Genomic DNA, 26,642 nt, shown 5'->3' on the forward strand with positions numbered 1-26,642 from the left:
ATATAAAATGAACTAGCTTCAGTTCTTAAATACTCATTTAAAAATACTTCACATTTTAATGTCATCAAAGTAATGAGAACCATTCTTCCAGAGTTAGAATAACATACTTCAGGGATCTAAAATCTTGAATCTGGAATATCTCCCTAATAAGAAAATTGTTCAGGTTTCTGGGGTAGAGGCTGGGGAGGAAGAGTTAGCTACTAATTTACCCCTATAGTTTCTATGTTTGTTTAAATTACTGCAATACCTTTGTCACAACAATAAAGACATTCTTTTCAGGTTAATGCCATATTTCCTCCAAATCCAAATGTAATAGATATTACCATTTTTTCCTAAATGGACAATTATGACAATTACAGTTTGTATGTCCAGGATGCTTCATTTTTATGTATATATCCCTACATTGAAGTCTGTTGAAATGCTAGATACAAAGTAGTAGAACAATTAAAAAGAAAATGTGCCCCCCTCCCCACAACCCCATGGGTCACATTCCTACACTAAGAAAGCTACAAACCTATCCTCTAGGAAAGGGAAATCAGAATTCCTAAAACTGAGGGGCCACCTCATACCAGAATTATGATCTGCCAAGCTCTGTAGATGTCAAATCTTTCCCTACAACCTGGCTCCTGTGTCTCCAATTGTCTGAAAAACACCTCAGAGAGTGGTGACCCAAGTCCCCAAACGACAATGCTATTTCCGGGTAACAGGTTTTTTCGGTCAGTTATGATCACGAACCAGCATCAACCAAAGAGGAGCATTTTCTAGTTGGGCGTGTTAAATACTCTCAGCCCCAACCCCAAACCAGGAAGTGCTGTTTAAGATGAGTCCAAGACAAAAGCAATCCAGCCTCAGATGAAAAAAAAAAAAAAAAATGCGCACCCAAACCACACTAGATTCCAGACAGGATGTAAGGGTTTAAATCTGGGACGGTTCTTGGATCTGGATTACAACCTACAGCTTGTCCATACAACACTATTAAACTTTGAAAACTGCCAATACAAAGTGAAAGGACCTAACACATACACAGATGTGTGCACACATCTACGCATGCAGAACAAGTTATTTTTGTGATCTGCTTCCTTATCTAGATAGTCCAGACTTGGGCCAGATTCGTAAACACAGATAACCGGGACAGATTGCAGAAAAAGTGCCAAACTTTCAAGATTGTTAGGGAGGAGGGTCGAGGAGCAGACCGGCTACGCCCGGGTCCCGTTCTCCTGTAGCACAATTGCACGATACGTTTGGGCAAGTCAAAGGAGGAACACTGCAACCTCTGGCTCCCCCTCTTTCTGACCCACGGGGAACCAAGCAGTCTAAGAACACAGGGAGGATCACTAAGTGACGATTCTGGGTGGAGGGTATTAAATTTCAGGCCAGGAGCCCGGGACAACTACAACTGGGGCGCGCCTGTAGCGGGCAGGAAGGGGAGGGCCCAGCAGGGCAAGGGGGAGCCCGGGCGCGGGCTTGGGGCTGGGTCGGAAAAGCTGCCTCACGGGCACACTCGCCGGCCCCTCCGCTCCCTCCTCCCCTCCCTGCCAGAGTTCACCGCCCACCCGAGCCTCCCTTCAGTCCCTGCTGAGCCTTCCCAGAGGCTGCGCCTGCAGCGGCCTCGCCATGTCCCAGCCGCGCCAGAAGCCCGCTGCCTCTCCGAGGCCTCGGCGCGCCGCGGCAGCCCGCCACACCCAGGAGGTGAGTGGCGCTCCTGTTCCAGGATTAGGGCTGGGCGACGCGCGGACCTGCTCCGGGAATCCTGGTTTCCCTTGGGCGTTGCCAGGCCTGCCCCACCTGCTCCTTATACGCCCCTTCTACTGCAGGGAAAGGGCTCGGGGTTCCAGTGTCCTTCCCGGGACTGGTGGAGAACTATGGCTGGACCTTCCTGGGCCTGGGTCAAGTGCGTTGGGCGTGGCGCCGGCCCGGTAGAGGGGCGCGCAGAAAAAAGTTGGCTTATGAGACACTGGTGAAATGATAACGGAGTGAAGGGAGAATAAAATTCACTCAGGACCCTCCAAAGTGAGTGTGGTGGTTTCATCTGAAGGCAGGACCCTGTCTTCCGAGTGAAGTCCCGGTCGCAGGGCGTGGCTCCTGAAGAAATAACACCTCTTCCCTAACTAGCCCGAAGCCAAGTCGGGGGTGGGGCTAGACTGGTGGGGGCGGGACCCAACACCCCTCCCTCCGGGGTACGCCCACCTGGCAGCTGCTAGGCCCGCGACAGCTCAGTGCAGGTCAGGTGCCAGCCAGGTCCTAGCCAGGCTGAGTGTGATCCGGAAGCCCCCAGCACCGCACCCTGAGCGCTCGCTGGGTAATCCGTGGTGCCGCTCGGAAAGAATAGGTTGTCGCCATGGCATTCGCAAGCTGGTGGTACAAGACGGTAAATAGAAGCGGCCGTGCCTGGGCTGGACTGGGAAGGGAGAGTGCTTACTTTACTTAGCTCTTGTGAGCTTGCCAACGAAATATTATCCGAAGTTTGGGTGGGAAGGGGTGAGGATCGAATGCAACCTGGTCTCAGACCTTTGGGTTAGGTTGGGGAGAGGCTGGAGGCTCACCCTCCTGTGGTATGTGAGCAGGAGCGCAGCCGTGAGAGAGTTGGTGCGAGCAGATGCCCCAAGCTCAGCTGGGTGCTCACAAGTTGAATGGAACAGGAGTTACTGCTGGAGGAATCCCGCCCCTGGAGGCGCATTCCTGGATGAACTCTGAGGCAGATCGCTAGAGAACCTAGGGTTGTTTTCTATCCTTAAGTAAGACACAATATTTGTAAAGAAAAGTTGTGTTGACAGTGCAATCTCAATCGCATAAAGAGGCGGGGTGGGGGGCGGGAGGACAGTAGAAAACCCGAAACACCGAGACATAGAAGCAAGTGATATCAAGATTGATGAGAGGAGGGAAAGAGAGATCCAGGGATTGCTGCTCTGTACTTAATTACCTTGGATGAGTGACAAACATGTTCCATTTGTGTAGTGCATTGAATGTACCTACCTTACAGATTAAGTGTGATAGCCAGTCAAGCTGGCACTTGTAAAGTTTTGAAACCTGGAAGCAAAATTTAACATTAAATTGCTTTACAAATCCACACGCGGCGTGCGCGTGCGCACGCGCGCATGCACACAGGTTTTGTTGACAGGGAGAGCCACAAAATATTTATGTTCCACTAATTTATGATGAGAATTCCAACATATTAGGATACTTCCCTCGCAGCATGTGTATTGGGAGAAGCAAAGATGTAGTTTATCACGCATTCTTTGAAGCCAAAAAGCTCCTATTGGAATTCAAAAGATATTACTTTTCAGGTAATGAACATTTATGAGCTTCTCTTCTGTGGCAGGCAAGGTATTAGCCTCCAAATACACAGTGGAGAACAACACAGAGTTGTTCTTGTATGGTAATGATTTAACTTTTTTATCCTGTTTCCACATCTGGAGGAGAGGAATGATATGCACTACATAAGGGTTGGTGCCTAATCAGATTAATAAATCAAGATGTCATATACTTAAACTTTTACTGACAGAGAACTCAAATTTCTCTTGAGGTATTTCTTCATGAATATTTCTATTACATTTTATGTGCATTTCAAAGGAAGCATTTTATTGATGTATTAGGGGCAATTTGTATTGAGTCAATATTTATTGTCCTAAGATTTTCATCAAAATGTACCTGGTAAATTATCTGCAAATATGGATGGTAAGTGCTCTGAATTGGCATCAAACTTCTTCCAAACTCATGATTCTCTGAAAGAAATTATTCTGGGCTACTTGGATGAAAATGGTTTAAACTTATTCCTTTAACACTTTTATGTTTAGATACAGTCTGACAGTTTTGCTAAAACTTAGAATTCAGTTTAGGAGCTATTATAAAATACTGTTTTCTGGTAGAAATCTCCTAGAATCAGCAACACACCTGTGACTGAGGTTTAACTTTTCCTAAGTCAGTTCTAATCAATACAAATATAGTATGAACTACACATGAAATTTTAAATTTTCTAGTAGCCAAGTTAACAAAAGCAAAAAGAAGCAGAGGTGAAATCAGTGGTAATAATATATTTTATGTTTAGTTAATATTTTTAATATATTTTATATTTACTTAATCCACTATACTCCAGATGTTATTTTAACTTGCAATCAATGTGCAAACCATTGAGATAGTTTAAATTCTCTTTTTCACATTAATTCTTCAAAATTCAGTGTGTATGTTACACTTACAGCACATCTCAGTGCACATCTGCCACATTTCAAATGGCTAGTGGCTATAGTATTGTATAATAAAGCTCTATGCAATGGGTTTTTTTTTTTAAAATGGCATTGGGGTGAGTGAGCACAGGCCATTTTGAGAATCAATGAGGTTATGTATTATTTTCTCACAACAAAATACACAGATACAAAAATACAGTTATCTATATTGCTTGAAGGAACTCAGAAATTTTTCCAAAGGCCCACTCATAAATCCCCCAAAGGTTCATGAAGCCAATTTATAACATATATACACATTGTACAATCTATTGTATGTAATATGTATGCATTTTATACATGAAACACATGTGCATAATACATGTATAAAGAGATTTTAGAAACATTTGGATAGACAGATAAAGGTATATAGGCAACTCTCCAACCACAGATCAAAAATATTTGAAAAAAATTGAACTTAATGTATACATTTTTCTTATCATTATTCCCTAAAAAAAGAATAGTAAAACTACTTAAATAGCCTTTATATTAGATTAATAACATAAGAAATCTAGAGATAATCAAAAGTATGTGAGAGGATTTTATAGGTAATTTAAAAATATTCTGCAATTTTATGTGAGGGACTTAAGCATCTGCAGATTTTGGTGTCTGAGGAAGTCCTGGTGGAACCTATATCCCACAGATACCAAGAGATGACTGTGTGTGTGTGTGTGTGTGTGTGTGTGTGTGTGTGTGTGTGTGTGTGTATGTGTGTGTATACAACTCAGAGTACTTTTGGTAAATTCTGTCTAAAGACATTAAAATATCTTTATTGGGATCCTTTAAATACTTGAAAAGATTGCAAATGAACTAACTTTCACACAAAATTTAGGCAAAAAAAAAACAATGATTAAAAGATGTACCTAAGATGAGTTTCTTTAATAGCATTCTGCCTGTACAGCTAGTCTGTTATATTTCCACATAGAATACCCTCTATTGATCTTATCTTTGAAAGAATTTTGTGATTATAGTAAAAATAAACCCACAACATTTTTAAAAACTACATTTGAAGAACATCTGATGAGCACTGTAATGATCAAGCATGAAGAAGAGTAAATGTGACTTACACCAGCACTAATTAGATTCCTGAGTCATAAGTTGATTCTATTAGCCTATGCTAATTAAAGGTGTTTCTTAGCCTAATTAGACCCATGGACTCAGTGACAGCATGGTCAAGGAACCTAGTTATTTATTATTGCAGTCAGTCTAAGAAGAGTGTCATAGGCCTTTCATGGCATGACAGACCATTTGGATTCAATTCAGTTTAGAAGTAAGGAAGGCAGAAGATAAAGTCTGCAAAAAGATCACAGACTTTAGGGCAATGGGAATGCAGAGATAAAATAAAACTTTCCTTTTTGGGCTGGCAATCTCCAAATAGTTGCTTTCCATTGCACACCAGTCTTTTAAACCACCTGATAATATTGTTCTTTAATCAATGTTGATACTTCCTAGAAAGTTAATTATATTATGCAAGAGCTTCTTAAAGAGTGATGTAGCTCTCTGGGGGTGGAAACACTGGGTGGTCATTTGAGATTCCAAAGTAGATGGGTGGGTAATTAGTTCTGGGTAGCCTATCTCCTCATCTTTAAGCAGACCATCTTTATTTCTCTCTTTGGACATCTTTAAGATGGAAATATTATTAATGTAATATAAAAGTTCTGTTCCTCAAGTTGTCTCATTTTCTTTTTATGAAAACTTGCATAGAAAGCTTTGCCATAAAGAAAAATAATAAAAAAGATAACAGATATCTTTCATTTAAGAAAATTGAAAAAACAGTTCCATTCTGTGAACACTACTTACAGAAGTCACCTCCTCAGATGGAAGAGTCAATTAACATAGAAGGAAAAATGGTCTAAGGCCAGAGTTTCCTAAAAATGTGTGTAATTCAGTTTTACCATAGAAAGAGACCCTCATTGTTATAAAAAACTACATAAAAGAGGTTGTGAGGGGAATTGGAAGAAAAATAAGGAGAGAAATGAATTACAGTAGATGGGATAGAAAGAAAAGATGGGGGGGAGGGGGATAGTAGAGGATAGGAAAGGTAGCAGAATACATCAGTCACTAGTATGGCATTATGTAAAAATGTGAATGTGTAACCTATGTGATTCTGCAATCTGTATTTGGGGTAAAAATGGGAGTTCATAACTCACTTGAAACTATTGTTCGAAGTATGATATGTCAAGAGCTTTGTAATGTTGTGAACAACCAATAAAAAAAATCAATTGACCCCCCCCAAAAAAAAAAGAAAACTCGTGAACCCAAGAGTGAAAAGCTGAAGGTCATAGATGTTCATGGTTGGTTGTTTATTGTCTATACTATGTGTCAGGTTCTGTGCAGAGTACAATAGATATCCAGGAGATAGATCCTAAAAGCTAAACTGGCAGTTAAGTAATCAATGCTACCTCTAAAAACTGAACAAAAGAATATGTGCTTTTACAGTGCCATCTTTGCATGTTCACCAGAATTTTAATGTCCATCAGAATCTCTATATGTAATATGGAGGTGTGAGACTAATATAATACACTGTCATGAAATAAACACAATACTAAAATGTTAGGAGAAAGCATTCTTGGGTTTCAAATAGAGATTTCATTTATAGCCATGCAGTTAATCCTGAATATGTATATTCTTTATATGGGTATTAAAAAGAAAGTTATTTCTTTAATGTTATAATTTAATAACATTTTTAGATGAATATAAAGGTATTATATATTAAAAACCTGGCCTTTAATTTTCTTACATTTCTTTAACATTACATTCCCACAACACTGAGCTCATAGTGGTCACTCAAATGAAACTTATTTATTTGAAAAAACAAGCCCTATATTTCACATTAGCCCTTTTCATGAGTTTGGAATTTTCAATATTAAAACTTAAAACAGCTAGGATTTGTTTTGGGGACAAATACCATTAAGATAAATGGATCCTAAAATTTTTAAGACTTTTTCTTAGGAAAAATTTTACATATATATAGAATAAGAAGAATATAATGAGCTGCCCATATATAAATCAACTGAGACCAAAAATCATCAATATTGTACCAATTTTGATTTTTCTGCTCACACACACCATTGCAAAATATTTAAAATAATGGGAATTACAAATTTAAGTTTCATTCCTGTAACCAACTTGTTGTAGATCTCCCATGCAGTTCGCTTTCTCTGGGGTAACATGAAGATGTAAGAATAATATAATAAACAGTTATGAGATAAACAAAATACTCAACAAAATCTTAGCAGGTTAACCTGTTTTCTTTGTACTTTAGGGTAAGTCAAAAACTAAATCCTTCTGCTATAATACTTATTAGCCTAAGAAAATGAAACCTTTAAACCTTTCTTTACTTCTCCTCTTTATTTTACTGTCTCATATTCACCACAATCAGGTTGATGCTGAGGAAAAAGAAGGGAATGGAAGAATGTTTATTGTATTTTAAAATGAACTATACATTGGGTCAGTCTCCTTTAACATTGGATCCTTTCATAAATACACCAGCCCCTGAGATAGGCACCATTAGTTCCATTTTGTCAGGAGAACTGAAAGGTTAAATTATTTGCCCAAGCTCACATACCCTTCCAAATCCATGTTCTTTCTGTCCTATTTGAGCGTATCACAGTCAACTAAAAGACAAAAAAGACTGTAGCGAGTTGGTTGCCCTGATAATAGAAGAGACTAGAAAACTCTCAGGAATGGGTAAGGCAACCCGGAGATTAGAAATGACAGGACATTGCTAACCCAAGCCTGGAGGGACTGAGGGAGGTTTAGGTCACCCTGCTTATAGTGGAACCACAACTGGCTTGGCCTGAAGAGAAGCCATGTGCTGGAGAGGCCCCTAGAGGCAGGAGAGGTGGGAATACCACCCCCAACATACACCCACCATCTCCCATTTCTCATTGACCCACTACCTATCAGTGCTCTTTTATGCCAAACCCAGCTTGAGCCCATCCATTAAGAGAAAAGCAACCAGCAAAAATACCCTGAGGGTGGGACTGTGCAGGGGAGAAAGCCACCTTAAGCAGGTAGGCCCAGGATCTGCTCCCAGGGAGACTGATCTGCAGCACAGGCAGCTATGTGTCTTGGCCGTGCTTGTTTGTCATATAATCTGGCCTTAACAAGTAGAATCCATATAAGAATAGATTATTGCATGAAATACAACTTGCACATTTTCTCTTTAATTTCCAAGTCATTTTTCAGCGTTCTTTTTCATCTCCTTTACTAATCTAAATAGAGCTAAAGTACTTCTCAGTACTGTTTACAGGTTTATAGAAACACAGTTATTCAATCAAGAATTGTTTATAATGGTCAAACCATGTGTCTTGGGGAAAAAAAAGAGCATAATTTACTTTATGGTTGGGGAAGCAAGATATACATGCAGGAAGTAATTAGTGAGCAAGAATGTACTCAATAAAGTACTAATGTGTTTGTTTTTACATAGGAAATAGAGACTGTTGTACAGATGTAAAAATATGATGCTTTACTAATAGAGCTCAGAACTAGACAGGAAATCCTGATGTGAACATAGAGTATGGTGTTCCTTCACTAAGCAATCATGATTTACCCAGGAGAAGCCCAGAGCTGCAATCACCTGCCTGACCCTGCAAAACTCCCCATGGGGACTGACTCAGTTGGGTGGTTTGAGGAGTAGAACATTCTACTTCCACAAGTTTCCCCTCAAAACCAGTAGTTCCTAATCCTGGCTGCTTATTACAGTCAGCTGGGAAATTATAGAAAAATATGTCCATTTCCAGGTCTCTTCTAGGTCAAACTAAAACTCACCCCCTACTCTGTGGCATGACTCTGCTTGTGACTAGAGGATGGAACTCAACACTAACTTGACTGGAAGATTTTCTGTCCCATGAGGTCCCCCGAATCGAGCCTTTCTCAGTATATATGGCAACAGAGTGAGAGCTGATCTATGTGCACTAGGAAGACTCTAGAAGTTACTAAGATAACATTTTTATTGCTTCATGATTTTGCCACAGCTATCTCTGAATGTGCAAATATTGATCTTAATGGCCTTATCTCCAAGTTGAAGAAGGATGATTTTGAAAATAACTTTATTCAAATGTAACTCACAGCCCATGCCCTGCACCCATCCAAGTGTATGATTCTGTGTATGAGTGTGAGTGTGTGTGTGTGTGTGTGTGTGTGTGTGTGTGTAGTGTATTTACTGGGTAGTGCAATCATCACCAAAATTTTATTTTAGGATGTTTCTGTATCCCTCAAAAGAAAATTTGTACTTTTTTTTTCCAATTTCAGAAACACAGTAGCATTTCACACTCTTTTCACATCCTGCCTTAGAATTGCAAGAGGTCTTTCTGTCTTCTTTCTTCTCTTACAGGTTTAGAAATTAGTTTGATTTTATCCTTTTTTGTGTGACATGATTTCTATGTGTGTATCTGGATAATAATTGGTATGATGCCCAAATTCTCCCAAACTGAAGCCCAACACTAGCAGATATCCCTAACTGGGTGAGAGGTGAGGCTTCAAGCCTTGCTACTCCTAGTTCTTGTTGATTTCTCCAGTTTTATGGGTTTGTGGTGGCAGAAAATTTTAAGCTTATAAATGCCATCTCCTAGAATGAGGCCAGAGGACAGCTCTCCTCGCTGTTGTCAGGGGTTAAAAACAAAACAAAAACAAACAAACAAAAAACATCAAGAAGAATTATTTCTTCTCAATGGAAGACAGGGTAGCTTTCCATCTGATCTTTGCCTATGAACTCCTATAATACCTCTGAACTCCTATAATACATACTGCCCAGTTCTTCATCTCAGCCCCATGAGGCTTCCTGTCTTCTGTGCCCATATCCTCCCAATGAAGTTCTTCACTGCTTTAGGACTAGCACCCTCTACAAATACCCTGGCTTTGGCCTTCTCTCCAGCAGCTAATGTAGGACAGAATTAATAAGTATTGTGTGTTTGATTACTTTTATACAACAAATCCGTTTTAGAATAGGAAAGTTTTCTTATTTTGCTGTTTATTGTTCTTGTTTATTTTGTTTTCATTTTAGAGTACAAGATTGCTCTGAGACTTTCTTGATGCAAATCACATGTCCTTAGCTAGCTTTTACCTAGATATAGAGTAATATAATCTTAGGATTATAGTGATTATAGTAAACTATAATCCTGAATGGGTCAGCCAAGCAGGACATCACCTTTCAGTCCTTTGTTTATTTATCCATAGAATGAGGCAATACAGTGTAGTGCCCAGAGTTGCTGTGGAGAGCCAAGGAGACTAGACAGAAAAATGTCCCACACTGATGGTGGTGTCTTTTCTCTCATGACATTCATTAGTTCATGGTTCAGTCTCTTTTCCAGTCTATACCACTTTCCGGCTGCTTGTCTCTTTTACTTTTCCCCACCTACCAGCTATATGTGGGTACTGTCATGTAAGCAGTTGTCTTTTTTCTTAGGAAGATTCACTGCAGGTTACCTGGACTTGATCAATTTACATACCTCTTTCTCAAGTGTTTCATTCCACCACCTAAATTTTGTGAATAACAATCTGTTATTCCATGAATTAAAAAAACAAACAAACAAACAAATCTAGGCACTTTGAATCTCTCAATGAAAAGACTTAATTCATTTTGTATCATTAACAAACTGCTGAATATGGAATAAACCCCAAGAAATGGTCAGGGCAATGGATATTATATAAAGTTGCTATTTACTGGGAATTGAATGTTAATAAGGAATTCTTATTAGTTGTCATAGTGTAATAATAATATTAGGTTTGTATGGGGAAATGTGCTCAATTTAAGGAAATACTTAACCTTTGAAACATTTAGCATTCAAGTATCAGGTTATTTGCAATTTGCTTTTAAATACAGGTATATACAGATGTTTAGACTGTGTGTGTGTGTGTGTGTGTGTGTGTGTGTCTGTATTTGTGTGTGTTAAAATCATGAAATATAGCGACAATGTTAATAGTTGAATATAGCTGGTAGGAATATGGGTATTCATTGTATTATTATTTCTACTGTTCTGTATGCTTGAAATTTTTTTTTTAAATAAAAAACTGGGTTAAAAAAAACTGGGAAAAAGTAATCCATGAAGTTTGAAAAAAGAGTCGCTACTTGTTCTATAAGTGATTTTCATTTATCATTATAGTTTCATGTATTTAAAAAAGTTCAACAAATGGTGCTGGGAAAACTGGAAATCCATATGTAGTAGATTGAAATTGAACCTCTGTATCTCATCCTGAACAAAACTTAGCTCAAATTGGATCAGGGACCTAAGCGTTAGACCAGAGACCCTGTGCTTACTAGATGAAAAAGTAGGCCCAACTCTCCCTCATGTCAGCTCAGAACAGACTTCTTTAATAAGACTCCTAAAGCACAAGAAGCAAAATCAAGAATCAATAGATGGGATGGCATCACACTAAAAAGCTTCTTCACAAGAAAGGAAACAACCAATAACATGAACAGAGAACCTGCAGAATGGGAGAAAATCTTTACCACTTGCACCTTAGAACATTAGTCAAAGAATTAAAAAATATATATATAACACCAAAGAAATGAATTCCCCAACAAAAAATGGGCAAAGAAACTGACAGGCACTTCACAGAGGAAGAAATACAAATGATCAAAAAAACATATAACAAAATATTCACCATCTCTAGCAATTGGAAATGCAAGCTATAACTATGCTGAGATTCCATTTCACTGCAGTCAGAGTGGCAATTATGAAAAATACAAGTAACAATAAATGTTGGTGAGGATGTGGGGTAAAATGTTCACTCATACGTTGCTGGTGGGACTGCAAATTGGTGCAACCACTCTGGAAAGCAGTATGGAGATTCCTCAGAAAACTTGGAATGGGACCACTATTTAACCTAGTTATCCCACTCCTTGGAATATACCCAAAGGACTTAAAATCAGCATACTACAGAAATGCAGCTACATCAATGTTTACAGTAGCTGAATTCACAATACCATGGAACCAACATAAGTGTCCTTTAGCAGATGAATGGAATAGGACTCCTATAGTGCAAGAATTAAAACCAAGAATCAATAAATGGGATTGACTCAAACTAAAAAGTTTATTCTCAGCAAAAGAAACAATCTGTGAGGTGAATAGAGAGCCTACATCTTGGGAGAAAATTTTTACCCCCCACACATCAGATAGAGCACTAATCTCTAGGGAATATAAAGAACTCAAAAAGCTAAACACCAAAAAAAAAATGAATAACCCAATCAATAAACGGGCCAAGGACATGAACAGACACTTCTCAAGAGGATATTCAATCAGTCAACAAATATATGAAAAAATGTTCATCATCTCTAGCAATTAGAGAAATGCAAATCAAAACTACTCTAAATGAAAATCACTCCAGTCAGAATGGCAGCTATTATGCATACAAACAACAGTAAGTGTTGATGAGGATGTGGGGGAAAAGGCACACTCATATTGCTGCTGGGACTGAAAATTGGTACAGCCAATATGGAAAGCAGTATGGAGATTCCTTGGAAATCTGGGAATGGAATCACCATTTGACCCAGCTATCCCTCTCCTTGGACTATACCCAAAGGACTTAAAAACAGCATACTACAGGGACACAGCCACATCAATGTTTATAGCAGCACAGTTCACAATAGCCAAACTGTGGAGTCAACCTAGATGCCTTTCAGTGGATGAATGGATTTAAAAAATGTGGCATATATATACAATGGAATTTTACTCAGCAATAAAAGAGAATAAAATCATGGCATTTGCAGGTAAATGGATGGTATTGAAGAAGATAATACTAAGTGAAGTTAGCCAATCCGCAAAAAACAAATGCTGAATGTTTTCTCTGATATAAGGAAGCTGACTCATAGTGGGGTAGGGAGGGAGAGCATGGGAGGAATAGATTTATTCTAGATAGGGAAGAGGGGTGGGATGGAAAGGGAGGGGGCAGGGGATTAGCAAGGATGGTGGAATGTGATAGACATCATTATCCAAAGTACTTGTATGAAGACATGAATTGATGTCTGGGAATTTATATACAAACAGAGATATGAAAAATTGTTCTGTATGGTAATAAGAATTGTGATGCATTCCACTGTAATGTATTTAAAAAATAAATCCAATAAAATGTGATGTATATATACACAACAGAATATTACTCAGCTGTAAAGAAGAATGAAATTATATCATTTGCCAATAAATGGATGGAACTAGAGACTATCATGCTAAGTGAAATAACCAGTTCCAAAAACCCAAAGGCTGAATGTTCTCTGTGATGTATGGATGCTAACCCATAACAAGGTAGGGTAAGGAGGAGAAGTATAGAAGATCATTGGATTAGACAAAGGGGGATGAAGGGAAGGGAGGAAGGATGGGACTGTGGAAATACAGTAGAATGAATCAGACATAACTTTCCTATGCTCATATATGGAATACACGACCAGTGTAACTCCACATGGTGTTCAGCCACAAAAATGGTATAAAAATTGTAATGAGTTGTACCTGATGTATGTATAATATGTCAAAACACACCCTACTGTCATGCATATATAAAAACAACAAATAAAAATGAAAACAGAAGTTATATTTATTAAAAGGAAATAAACCTTTGAAATCATAAAGTGCCATGCTTACAATACATTTTTAAGTTTTCATTATAACTCAGGATTTTATAAAAACATTCATTACATGCAACCCTCCCAAACGATTACTTAAAACCTAAAAAATTTGGAGGATTTTGAGCACTTCATTGGAGAAGAGTAATGAATGATGTTGGTTAATCAAGAGGACTATAATGGAATTACATTGAAGCACCATATGGGAAACATTTTTTTAATCTTTTAATAAATCATCTATATGCTTATATTTTATTTTTATTTTTTGTTTGCCAACTTGTTGTGTTTATTTAATCAGAAAACAAACAAGTAGACTTTATTGTATAACACAGATTTGATATACTGTGCCAAACTTGTCTGTTTGAAAGAAACAATCTTTACCAGTAACTTTAATTTACTAGTAATTTTAAATTTAAAAGAGAAAATGCTATATGTACACTCACTGGAAGGCAGTAAATCATGATATACGTTTGCCACAAAGCAGGAATCTGAGGAGGACTGTGTAGAGAACATAGGATCTTGCACTGGATAAAAGCGAGTTGGCTTTTTATGTTTTCTCATTTGTAGAATGAAATAGTAACAACTCTTGACAAGTAGATAAGGCACTTGAATTGGTAAACAGACAGTAAAACAGTGGATATTGTTGTTACTTTATCTAATCTGAAAGAGATATGGAAATACAGATAATGAATGTGATATCGGGTTCTAAAATTACTAGTTTTGGAAGGAGACAGATTTGGTAAATCTCTTGGTAGATTTGTCCTTATCAATAAAAAAAAAAAGTAATTCTTGTAGAGATGGTAAAAGAAAAACTTCAGACAACATAAACTTAACAGAGTTTATTTGAGCAATAAAGCAGTTCAGGAATTAGGTATTTCTCAAACCCAGAAAAGTTTCAGATAGTTCTGTTCCAGCAGCATGAGGAGTAAGCTTGTATAGGCCAAAGAGAGAAATAAAGAAATTACTTGTTGGCTACAGCTAGACATTTGTCCCTAAGTTGTTTTTGTGGTTGTTGTTGTTTTAATATTTGATTGACTGGATGTAATTGGCTGAGGCTTTTTAAGTTGATTATAAGAAATGCTTCCTAGTTCAGTTTCTATTGCCTTATGTAGGGAACCTGGCTGCAGAGGCAACCTTATGCTAATGGCTTCCTGATTTAACCTACATAAGTATTGTCCACCTCAACCCCCAGCCTGACCTTTACAAATCTTTCTTACTAATTCTTCTAATACTTGCCACTTACCATCTACCTTAGGTATCTATGTGGGCTTTTAGTTTTGTTAATACTGTTATTACTAGTATCATTTGAGATGGGTTCTCTTTTGAGTGGATTTCATTCACTGATCCATGAGGATTTCTTATTTTTTTTAATTTTTAAAATATCTTTATTTTATTTTTATGTGGTGCTGAGAATCGAACCCAGTGCCTCACGCATGCTAGGCAAGCGCACTACCACTTGAGCCACATCCCCAGCCCAATGAGGATTTTTTTTGTGGAAGATTTTCACCCATCAAAATGATTCATTACTAGTTGTTCATACAAAGAACTATTAAGGAAGAATTTTAGCCGTGTGTTCTGGTGTCCTTGGGCAATTTTTAAAATAGCATATCTGTTGATATGATTAAAAATATTATAATCCAATCCCATTTAGCATAGTAGTGTGCAAACAACAGATTTTAACTTTAAAAAAATCCTTGTTTTGTGACCTTTTTACATTTGCTAGAAATGTGTCCTTCTGAAAAATATCAAATTGCTGTTTTTCTTACTTTTCTCATTCCTAAAACAATATGACCCATTTTGTATCAAATATGTATATGAAAATGCATGGTAAATAATGTAGAATTATGTATATTATTATTATTACTATTCTTGTCACACTTAATTTAAATAAGTTCCTTCTCCATAGTCCTGAGTGATTCTGCTCTAGGGAATATATTATTATTTTATATTTTGTTTTAACTGAAGGTGATCAGGATTGAATGCAATAGTGAGCTTTTATTTCTCATATTTGGGACCCTTTTATCTGTCTTGCATTCCTCACAGTGTAAAAGAAATGAAATAATTCTTTGTATGCCTTGCAAATGTTTTTCATTTCTCAAAAATGTTTAATAAACTCTGTGGCTTATATTATCACTAAAACAAATGAACATGTGAGATTCATGAAGCTTTGAGTTCCACAAAAAAAGACTTACATTCATCCCTAATGTCCTAGTTTTAAAAAAATATCTATTTCTAGACACAATGAAATTCTAAAGCCATAACAAATCCAAGTTGCACGTATGGTCTTTCCCCTTCAGGTTTTGTCATTCTGCCTTGATGGATATTCAAATGGAGGAACTCAAGGGAATTCACATGATCTGTTGGAAGTGGTGGGTGATTGGAATGTTGTGTGGACGCTTGTGTCCATATGAACTGAGGCTTAAGTATGGCTTCAGACACAAGATGGCTCTTAGAGATCTCATCTCCATGATGAACTAGACGTCTCCTGCAGTAGCAATTTGGGCTTTAAAAATCCATGAGGCATTTGTAGGAGACGAGATGCCGCATTGGCATCACCATCAGCTCTGCATCTGGCTAATTACAGACTCACTTTCTAGATCCCACATGAATGTCCCTACCATCCCTTCTATTTCAAAAGCCTCCCTATGTTTGTGTATTACTAATATTCTCTGGAGGGAGATTAAAGGGTACTGTATTTAAAGTCTATTCATTTAGCATTTCTGAATTAAAGACACTATTATCTTCTATCACCTTCCTCTCTTAAACATATCTTTATTTTTCTTTAATATTGTTATAGCATGTCAATGAAAAAACCAGTGGATCACCTTCCAAACCAGGAGGAAAGAAAGGATCAGATGAGGTAATTTCCACAGTACTTCATTTTCATTTTTCTCTTGCTTGTAAACTGTGAATTCTCTTTTGAAATACTAAGTAATAATGTAGTAAAGAGTTTGTACTGGTCACTTTAGTTTTAACTAAGATTTGATACATGAATAGAAGTTAAAAATCACTAAAAATAAATTTAAAAAAATTTCCTCAGAAAGGAACTTTTAGAAATACTTTCAATTTAGAAATAAAATTCAGTTTTTTAAAAGTGCATTCCCTGCAAGACTGGTACATCTTAATTGTTTGGTTGGGGAACATGATAGGGATAGAAGGGCAGCCAAAAGCTGTAGTAGGAAAGGAAACCCTTTCTCAGGAGAGTGCACCATGAAAGGAGGACAATGATGACCTACATTAACTATTCGGGTTTGTAGACAAAAGGAAAAGCGAACTATTCTTATGTGCCTTGGTTCTGTGGAAATACTAGTAAAACCAAATCTTCCCATTCTGAGATGGGTTTTCTTTGCTCCTGTGAATCTCTCCATTCACTGAATGACGCACTGTTTTGTGCACCTTCAGCCTTGACCCACTTGTCTGGGGGAGGGTCGTGTGAAAGTTCAGTCTTTTGAAAGGATATTGGATTTGCCTTCATTTTGCTCCTTTTTTGCACATTATGAATCAGGAGATCTATTCAACTTCAGTCAGTAGAAATTGTGTTATCTCTACCTTCTAAATGGTCAAAAGCCGATCCCAAAAGATATATGGAAATTTAGAAAGCATAAAGTGCTTTATTTTATCTTCATACTATCAAGATTAAGCTGGTGTTTTTGGAAACTTTAGTCTTCTCCATGCTTATTCTCTGCAGTTCCAGAATATTCAATACCTCTTGACTAGAAGCTACTATATATTCTGCACTGTTTATTCCTCGACTTTCTACCATTGTTTCCATTACCAATATCCATGAAAATATAATTTAGATTATTTCTTATCAGTCAATTTTGTATTAAACTTTTTTGTTGCCATACAGAGTAAGTTTTAAAAAAATAAAAAGTAAAAATAAATTTATATTAAGGTTTCATTTTTTAATTATTAAAGAAATACATTTCCATATGAAAAATAATGTATTTCTCTCTTTTAATGTCTGTAACTCTATCTGGCATCATTTAATCTCTTTATCAACTCTACTGTCTAACTAAGAGATAATTAACCAAATTAATTATTTAGACAAATAGCAAACATTTCCTATTTGAAAACGATAGCATTCCTTTACACTCCAGACTATGATACATGTTTTTGGATATCATTCTCTATTAATAGTAATCAATATTAAACTATTTACACACACACACACACACACACACACACACAGAGCAAAATCTTTTCCAACACAGTCAAGTGTTTTTATATGGTCTTTCTGGCCAATTATGTTATAACTTGGAGGCTTAAATAGTATATCCTGAATGTTGTGTTAGTTTTTAGTGCTGTGACCAAAACACCTGACAAAAGCAACTTAGAGGAGGAAAAGTTTATTTAGGCTCTAGGTTTCAGAGGTTCAGTCCATGGTGAGTGGAGTCAATTGCTCTTGGTGCAAGGTGAGGCAGCACATCATTGCTGAAGGGCCTGACAGAGAAGTACTGCTCTGTTCATGGAGGCCAGGAAGCAGAGAGAGAGAGAAGAAGGTGCTTTGGGAGCAATGAACCCTTTCAGAGCTTTCCCATGGTAACCTATGTCTTCCAGTCATGCCCCTCCAACCTACAATTTTCACCCAGTCCATTCAAATTAGATGATTTTATTAGATTGCAATTCTCACAATCTAGTCATTTCACTTCTGAATAATCCTGCATTAACCCAGATGCTTTGGGGGATGCCTCATACCTAAACCATAACAAATGTCATCAGCATTGCTTGTTTAGACAACAACTGCTGGCACAGAGTTGTCTTTTTATTATATCTGGAGTATAAAACCTCTCATCTTGTCTTTATAAAAGGGTTGGGAAACACTTCTTAGACATCCTACGACAAATGCCACCAGGGAAGAAGTCAAGGTTTTGGGTCCATAGAGGTAGACACAGTACTTTGATTTTGAAACTGGAAGGCTGAACTTCTACCTCAACAGGAAGAAGAAGGGAGTTATCTTCTGTCTCTTAGTAATCAAACAATTCTGACATTGTTTTATAGCATCACTGGAAAATTCACATTTACAACCCGTAATCTTTTCTGGAGCCTGGGTATGTTGGTTTGTTCTGCCAGCAGACATAGAGAACAGAGCCATTGCCTTTGCTCCCTCGTCTTAAATTATTGCTTTAGACAAAATAAATGTGATACTGTTTATTTGAGAAAAAAAAAACAATTCAAACAAGGCAGTACTGAAAACTGGAATTGTTTCAGAGAGCTCTCTCCTCTCTCACCGAATTCTGCCCATGTCTTTTTGCCAGAGTAGACAAGCATGGGTGTAAATGATTCATTCCCCAAGTGTCTAGCATCACCTTATGTTCAAGTAAGCCACTGATGAGATATCTTGGTTCTGGAGACAGTTCAAGCAAATCACATTAGACATTGTTTTGCCTATGTGTTCATGATTATAAGATCATGTACAATCTGAATTTGTTATCTAACCTACCATTCTGTGATCAGTTATCATTAACTTTCTTATCTCATTTACCAGAGAAAGGTTTCCTAAACTGATTCCTTTTTCCAAACAGTTTCTTATCTGCTACTCTGCTGAATAAAGAATATACAAGGGAGACAAGTAGATCATATATCTTCTCTTCTGCTTTCCTCCCATCCCCATCCTGTGCTCCAAAGATTGAATGACTTGATAGCAGAAAACATTTAACCTCAGCATCTTATGAACCACAATGAATAAAATTCTTGAGATTGTGGTTTCTTCATTTTTCAGTTCTAAATTACTATCTGTGTAAACTTCCTATGTACTTAAAAGCCCCTTGGGGATGTCTCTATTTCCAGATATTTATCTACCTGGATATTTATAAATAAATACATTTTCATTGTAGGTCCCTGTTAATGATGCTCTTTTGTTATCTTTGTTTAGAAGTTGTGATGTCATGTATAACTAATTAAGACAAATAAAAAAAGAAATCAGGATATGTGACATTTCACCAAACATAAAGTTAGCCTTCTGTACTGTGCATTCCATACCTAGGGCTTCAATCAAACTTTGATTAAAAATATCTGGGAAAAAAGTGTCACACTGAACATGTATATACTTTTTTCACATGCCATTATTCCCTAAATGATATAACATACTATAATGGAACAATTATTCACATTGCTTTTACATTGATATTGGGTATTATAAATAATCTAGAGATGATTTAAAATATTCAGGAGAATTGAAGTTTATGGAAATACTATGCCATTCTATGTAAGGGTCTAGGGCATCATGGATTTTTGTACCTGTTGGGGGTGGGGCATCCTGAAACCAATTTCACATATACTAAGGGAGAACTATATAGGAGTAAAAGAGACATAGAGAATATGCCAAGATATAAATAGTGGCCATCTCTGTGGGTGCTAGAATTCTAGAAGATGATATCTTTAAAAAAATTCATTAGCATTTTTAAGACTTTTTCAATTATTATGTTTTAGCTATATTTTTAAAAAGTTACCAAAATAGTACATATCATAATTATGCTAAGCACTCTACCAACTGATATATATCCCCAGCCCCATATAATAATTATGAGTGCACAATGTTATTACATTGATTTAAGAATACACACAAAATTTTATAGTAGTGGTTATAATTAAGTGTTGAGACTCTGGGTATTAGTATTATTTTTTGCCCAAGTACATATTACTTTTGTGATTTAATGATAAAAAAGATTGAATTCATTTAAAGGAAAAATGTAAAAACATAATTTAAATTTGAGTCACTGTTTAATTCATACATTTTAAAGAAAGGGAAAAGGTAAATAGTAAAGAAGAGGATGCCTCAGTTCTGTTATGGTAAGGAAAATGTAACAAGCATCTTTTTCTTTAAGACACAGTTTCTATTCTCCTCTATTTATACCTCCTTTTTTTTAGTCATAAAAAATCCGTTATTAAATTTGAAGCTTTTAAAATGTACTCTGTGAGATCATGACCACTTTTGTGCTTTAAAGTCCATTCCCCAGTATTTCACTAAACTATTTTGCTAAGAGGCTCACACTCCTCCAATGTGGCCAGATGTGTCAGTCAAATAATTTAAATAGATTTTATTGCAGGTTTGGAAGGATTTCTCCCCGCCTCCCCCACTTCACTGTAGGATGAAGTGATAAATGTACTGGTGATAAATGTACTCGTTTTTCTTTTTCCTTGCTTTATAGTCACTCTATCTTTGGGTCCTTAGTTCATGAACCTTTTGGTCTTACAATTTCTCTACATCTGAGAAGGGTTTAAAGAATGGGTAACAATTGATATAAACAAATTCTCATACACACTTATCCTACTTTATCTTCTGTCTACACCTGGGATTAAACATGGCTTTTAATCTGGTCAATACTTGGTGTTCTGGTTTAAAGGGGGAAACTTACTTTTTTTTTAAAATAAAACATTTAACATCCCCACATGTGAGTTGGTCAACATAAACAAATCCTGGAAGAGTACTTGGATAATTGTCCATTTAAGGGAGATGGGTCTTGACAGAGAGATAGCTGTGGGGTGTTCACTGTGGCTCACAAGCTCATGTTTCAATGCTAAGAAAGAGGCAAAGCTGCAGAGCTGGGCCACGGCCAGTTCCACCTGGCTCACCTGAAGATCCAGACACTAGTGGCAACACTGAATCCATCTGGAACCCCCAAATTCTTGTAGACTGCAGTTTCCTTATTTTTTGCTTCTAAAATTTTATCTATTTTTGTTGTTGTTGTTGTTGTTGTTGGTCAGATATTTTTTAAGATAATTTTTTCAGGGTAGGAGAATAGTTTTGTGAATCTAAGCATATTTTACTACTGATTTTACCCAAGACAGGCAATCAATATAAAATTATAGTACAACATTTTTAGGGAACAGTTCTATCCCCTCCAAATTCTGCACCTGTTACTCCATGGTTTTCTGACCTTTCATCCTGTTGAGAAAATTGAGTAGTCTAGTTAATTTTTTTACCTTCATGCTTATGAGATGTTAAAATATTATTTCTACATTTAAAAATTGCCAAATATGACTTTATGTTTTTAAAATTATTTTTCTGTAATTTCTATTACTTAATTTATTAGTTATTGCTCTTAAGTTTCACCTGTTTCTTCTCAAAACACAAATAATAATTCTGAGATTAGACATTCATTAATCTTCTGCCTCACAGTCTTCTCTCTTTGACATTTAAAAAATTTTTTTTTAGTTGTAGGTGGACACAGTATCTTTACTTTTTTATTTGTTTATTTATATGTAGTGCTGAGGATTGAGCCCAGTGCCTCACACGTGCAAGGCAAGTGCTCTACCACTGAGCCCCAGCCCCAGCCCTTGATATTTCTTTTGCATTCTGAGGAAATTTCTAAAGTTTCTCCTTCATGTTTTTACTTCTTAATTCTGCTCTTTGAAGCTTTCAATACAGTTCTAAATGGAGGTGGTGTGTTTGTTTTGGGCCGTCTCTTCTCTTAGCTCTCTTTTTGTCCTTCTTTGTTACCTTTTCATCTCAATCTGTAGCTCTCTACACATTTCATGGAGGTAATTCTATCACGTTTCCTATCATGGAGGTAAGCTTTTTCCTACGTTTTCTTCTTGTAACATATCTTTCTATGAGATCTTCAGTTTTTCAGCCTTCAGGATGATGATGCTCTCTTCCTTCCTTGGTAGCACTTTGGACTTCTCTCTTTCCCCACTTTGAAGTAGGGCTCTATCTGTACCCAGAGCATGCCAACAATTATGAGGGTGTTGTCCAATGCCTGCTCTCTGTCCCTGCCCATAGGTGAATCTCCTCAGATCTAAGGTTTTGACAGATGGATGTATATACTCCTGGTGAAACTCCAGTCTCTAAAAGGCTTTTAATCAGTATAGAATATCAGTATGAACTGAAACAGGGAAGAACTTCACTCCTTAGGATGTACTGCTAATGGGGCCCTTCTTACCTCTACCCTCATGAAGACCATTTACTTAGGACACATTCTCCCCAGATTACAGCATGCCACTGCTACACCCTGCCCACAAACCCATGTTCCCCAATTTGTTTAGTTTGTTTCCATGATTTGTAGTGTTTTAATTAGTTTAGAAATAGAGTAATTATTAAATTATTTTAGAAATAGACCCTAGCTGGGTTTGGTGGCACATGCCTGTAATCCCAGCAATGCAGGAGGCTGAGGCAGGAGTATTGCAAGTTTGAGACCAGCCTGAGTAAGTTAGCAAGACCCTGTCTCAAAACAAAAAGGGCTGGGATGTAGTTAAATAGTAGAGTGATCCTGAGTTTAGTCCCCAATTCTACTTTATTCACCAGGGGAATAAAGATAGATTGCCTCATGAGAATGATTCTCTTCAAGAGGAGTGACACTAGGTTTTCTAGACTTGCATTTCCATGTGGAATCAAAGAATTCAGGAGAGAGAAAAGAACTTCCATGGATATAGACTTGCTCCGTTTCATAGTCATGACACAAGATGCTCACCAATAGTGCCTTTCAATACAGTTCATTGGCTTTGACTAGAGTGGAGATTCTGCCTAGATTTTGGCACTGGGTTGACTTTCTTCAATATTTAATGAAATTTTCTCCACCTCTGTGAGAAGATGAAAGGTTAGAAACTGCTAAAATAATTGTATTTTTATGCCAAGAATTCTTGGGATTGTCTCGTAATGACAGTGTTTAGCTTCTTCAAGTCTTTTCCATTCTGCTCTTCTTTGGATATAACATGTGATATAAGTTTTCATTTTAGACTCTTTCATTTGTCGGTTGTGTGTGATTCCTATAGGTTTCAACAGGAGTCTTGAAGCTTATGAGTTTGGAGATTATCAGCTACTAAGGGACATTCACAGTCTCGCTTTTTTCCCCCCTGGGATTTGTTTATGTGGATTCTTGTACATTTGTCTTCTTTTAGTTGTTAGTCACCATGAAATAATTTAGGTCACTGCTTGCCTTTTTATGAGTGAACTTGTTTATGTGGGTACTAGAATTGTTTCCTTACATGGAGCCTCTAATATAGCTCTTCATGAATGGGGCATACATTTAAGTTCAAACCCTGTAATAAAACATCAGGCATTATATAGACATTAAAACCATCATTGTATCCTGAGACACAGACTCAGGTTAAATTCTGAGAGATGTAGAAAGTTTACAAAATTCAAGATAAAAACTCTAAGCCACTTCTACTGTAGAAGCTATGAAAAGCCACACTCACAAACTAGTTAACCTACCATTGAAAATTCTTGGTTGAAACTATTGCATAAAAGAGTGTAGAATAAAAAGAGAGAGAAATTAAAGGCAAATATTGACAAATGCCTAGGTAGAAGGTGGGAAAGAGAAATTGGAGAATAAGTCAAAGAAGTAGCAAAAAAGTAGGAGAAAACTGAGCACTGGAGAGTAATCAATGGGGAAAGTGTAAGGAGTAGCAAAGAGTGTCAGCAGGACCTAAGCTGCTAATATTTCCAGAATGATGGGGACTGAGGCAAGACCCTGACTGGAGACTGGGAGGATGTCAGTACTCTTCTGAGCTGCTTCTGTGGAGTGATAGGAGATGTCCATTGCACTAAGGTTATGATTGAGAGGATGCTGAATGGAGATTCTACATAGATGACTCTTCTTCCAGTATACATAGATTTATGTGAAGGACAGCTAATAAAGAAGAAGGAGAAAGGGGAGAAAGAGGGGAGAAATTGGTGTTTCATTACACACAAAAAAAAATAAATGTTGGGGTTGTGGCTCTGTGGTAGAGTGCTTACTAGCATGTGCGAGGTACTGGGTTCGATTCTCAGCACCACATAAAAATAAATAAGTTTTTTTTAAAAAAATGTTAAAAAAAGAATAAATGCTATAAAGAAAACTCATGTATGACACTTATTCATAGTGGAGGACACTTTCTGGGTAGTGTGAGAAGTGAGGCACTGAAGAAAGGCAATTTCTTTAAAAATAAAAGAAAAACAAGGATTAGTCATTGGAAACAGTTTGTGATTCCAGAGGAAGGTTTCTAGATGTGAACTTGAAGCATCCTTAGATGGAGCAAGTGTGGCAGTGGCAATCTGATTCAGGTCCTGGTTTGCCATTGGAATTCCTTGGTAACGGCATGGGAGAATTTTTTGACTGGTCCACAGAGCAGCAGGCACAAAGGCTGCCATGTGTTATCTGTTGTGGAGATTTCCTTGAAGTTAATATCAAGTTGTCCGGCTTTAGATTGTAGGGCTTTGGGAAAAGGGCAGTTTTAGTTCTCAGTCCTATATGCCAAGTCAGAAGGATGAGAGAAAAAATTGTAGAGTTGTAGCCAGAAATTTGAGGAAATCAAAAAGAGTTGAAAAACCTATAAATCATACTACAGTTTTACAGTGGTACAAAATTTCTCTCCAAAAATTACGTCCTTTTTGGTTCTTGTTTACAAAATAAGTCTTGTCTCATTATATTTGGCAAGAAGAATGGTTAATTGACTACCTAGTCTTTTTGAGTTTCCTTAGTTGGAACTTTTCATGAATCTTTAAACTTTCAAAAGGCTGTCAAGGCTAGAAAGGCAAACCAAGAGCTCACCACCATACTTCCTCTTCTGTACCAATAGGTTAGGGTTCATTGCTTTCTTTGATCACAATGATGCCCTGAGTTTCCCATGCTTGCCAAGAAGTGATCATCCTTTCTCACCTATAAGGCTGGAAACCTGAAAGTCAGTACCAGGCAGATTTTTCCTAAAGGGTTTTGTAATCATTGACTCCATAAAGTCAATCTTTGTTCCTTAAATCAAATTCTATATCTATTATACTCAAATAGGACATTCTAGTCAGTTCTTGGTAATATAACCAGTTTTTTTCCAAATTATTTCTTGTTTTAAAGGAGAATAGATCTTTATTGAATTTATGGAAATAATTTTATTGTCATTGAAATAAGAACATTCAATAAAAACTTCCAAATTTTAGAAGAATCAGATAGGGACTAAAGATCAATATTGTATTTTATATTATAAAAGTATGTAACCTACTGAATTTTTACTGGTACAAATAACTTAAGAGAAAAGGGAAAGGGGTTATTTATATATGGAAATATGGAACAAAAAGAACAAGGAAAGTTTTAAAACCCAAACTGCTATGATCCTTATCAGTTTATTCAGTCCCATGTCATTAATTCTTATACTGCTCAATCTTGGGTGAACAATTTTATGCACTTTCCTGATTCTAAAGAAAGATCTTATTACCGGTTTATTATAGCACAAGGGAAAAGAAAATTTGGTTATTTTTCCCAGCATACAACATTTTAAAAACTTACTGTATTAATGACTGATAATATAATATACCAGGGCATATCACAGACTGTGAGGGTATTGGCATATTTCTATGGACTTCATGCAGTTTCAGAAATAACAACATATAAATACCCATATAAATACAATCTAGTGAAGGTTAAGTATCATTTCTTATCTGACAATGCTTCCCATGCAGCTTCACATATCAAATGAACAGATTTTTAACTTTTTACTTTCGAAGGTGAAAAAATAAATTCTTTGGGATTTTCCAGAGGTCCACTAGGAAATCTCAGAGTGAGTCTGAGAACAAGAAAGACTTCACTTAGAATTTTAGGAAGTTGTACAAAAGGTCAAAAGATTTGAACATTTAATTAAATAATATCACAGATAAGTATGCAATAATACTTAGTTTCTCTTAAGTAATCGATGAAGTGATAAAGGTTAACATAAGACACAGGAAATTACCCTAAAACAAAATCTTAATTTCTCAGGAAGATCACTTAAAAGATTAAAAAAATAAAAAAGAAGGCTGGGATTGTGGCTCAATGGCAGAGTGCTTGCCTTGCACATGTGAGGCACTAGGTTCAATCCTTAGCACCAAATAAAAATAAATAAACCAAATAAAGATATTGTTTCCAAGGATAACTTAAAAATAATATAAATAAATAAATAAGAAAGAAAAACATGGT

The 26,642-nt window shown here is 36.8% G+C and overlaps 1 protein-coding gene across 9 annotated transcripts in view; it reads left to right on the plus strand.

Moving 5' to 3' along the window:
- The first annotated feature begins 1,428 nt into the window (after positions 1-1,428).
- The window catches only part of Cast (calpastatin), a 108,928-nt gene continuing 83,714 nt past the window's right edge, over positions 1,429-26,642 (plus strand). For 6 of the 9 annotated variants that reach the window (XM_005326144.5, XM_013358985.4, XM_013358987.4 and 3 more), the window contains exons 1-2: positions 1,429-1,689; positions 16,574-16,636. In XM_005326144.5, the coding sequence (XP_005326201.1) occupies positions 1,615-1,689; positions 16,574-16,636 (138 nt within the window). In that variant the 5' untranslated portion in view covers positions 1,429-1,614. Of the gene's footprint in view, positions 1,690-2,218; positions 2,369-16,573; positions 16,637-26,642 lie in introns of those variants that run through there. The other 3 variants (XM_021726896.3, XM_013358986.4, XM_021726894.3) reach the window with 2 other exon arrangements.

The sequence above is a fragment of the Ictidomys tridecemlineatus genome, chromosome 1 (assembly GCF_052094955.1).
Source record: "Ictidomys tridecemlineatus isolate mIctTri1 chromosome 1, mIctTri1.hap1, whole genome shotgun sequence".
Taxonomy (NCBI): Eukaryota; Metazoa; Chordata; class Mammalia; order Rodentia; family Sciuridae; genus Ictidomys; species Ictidomys tridecemlineatus.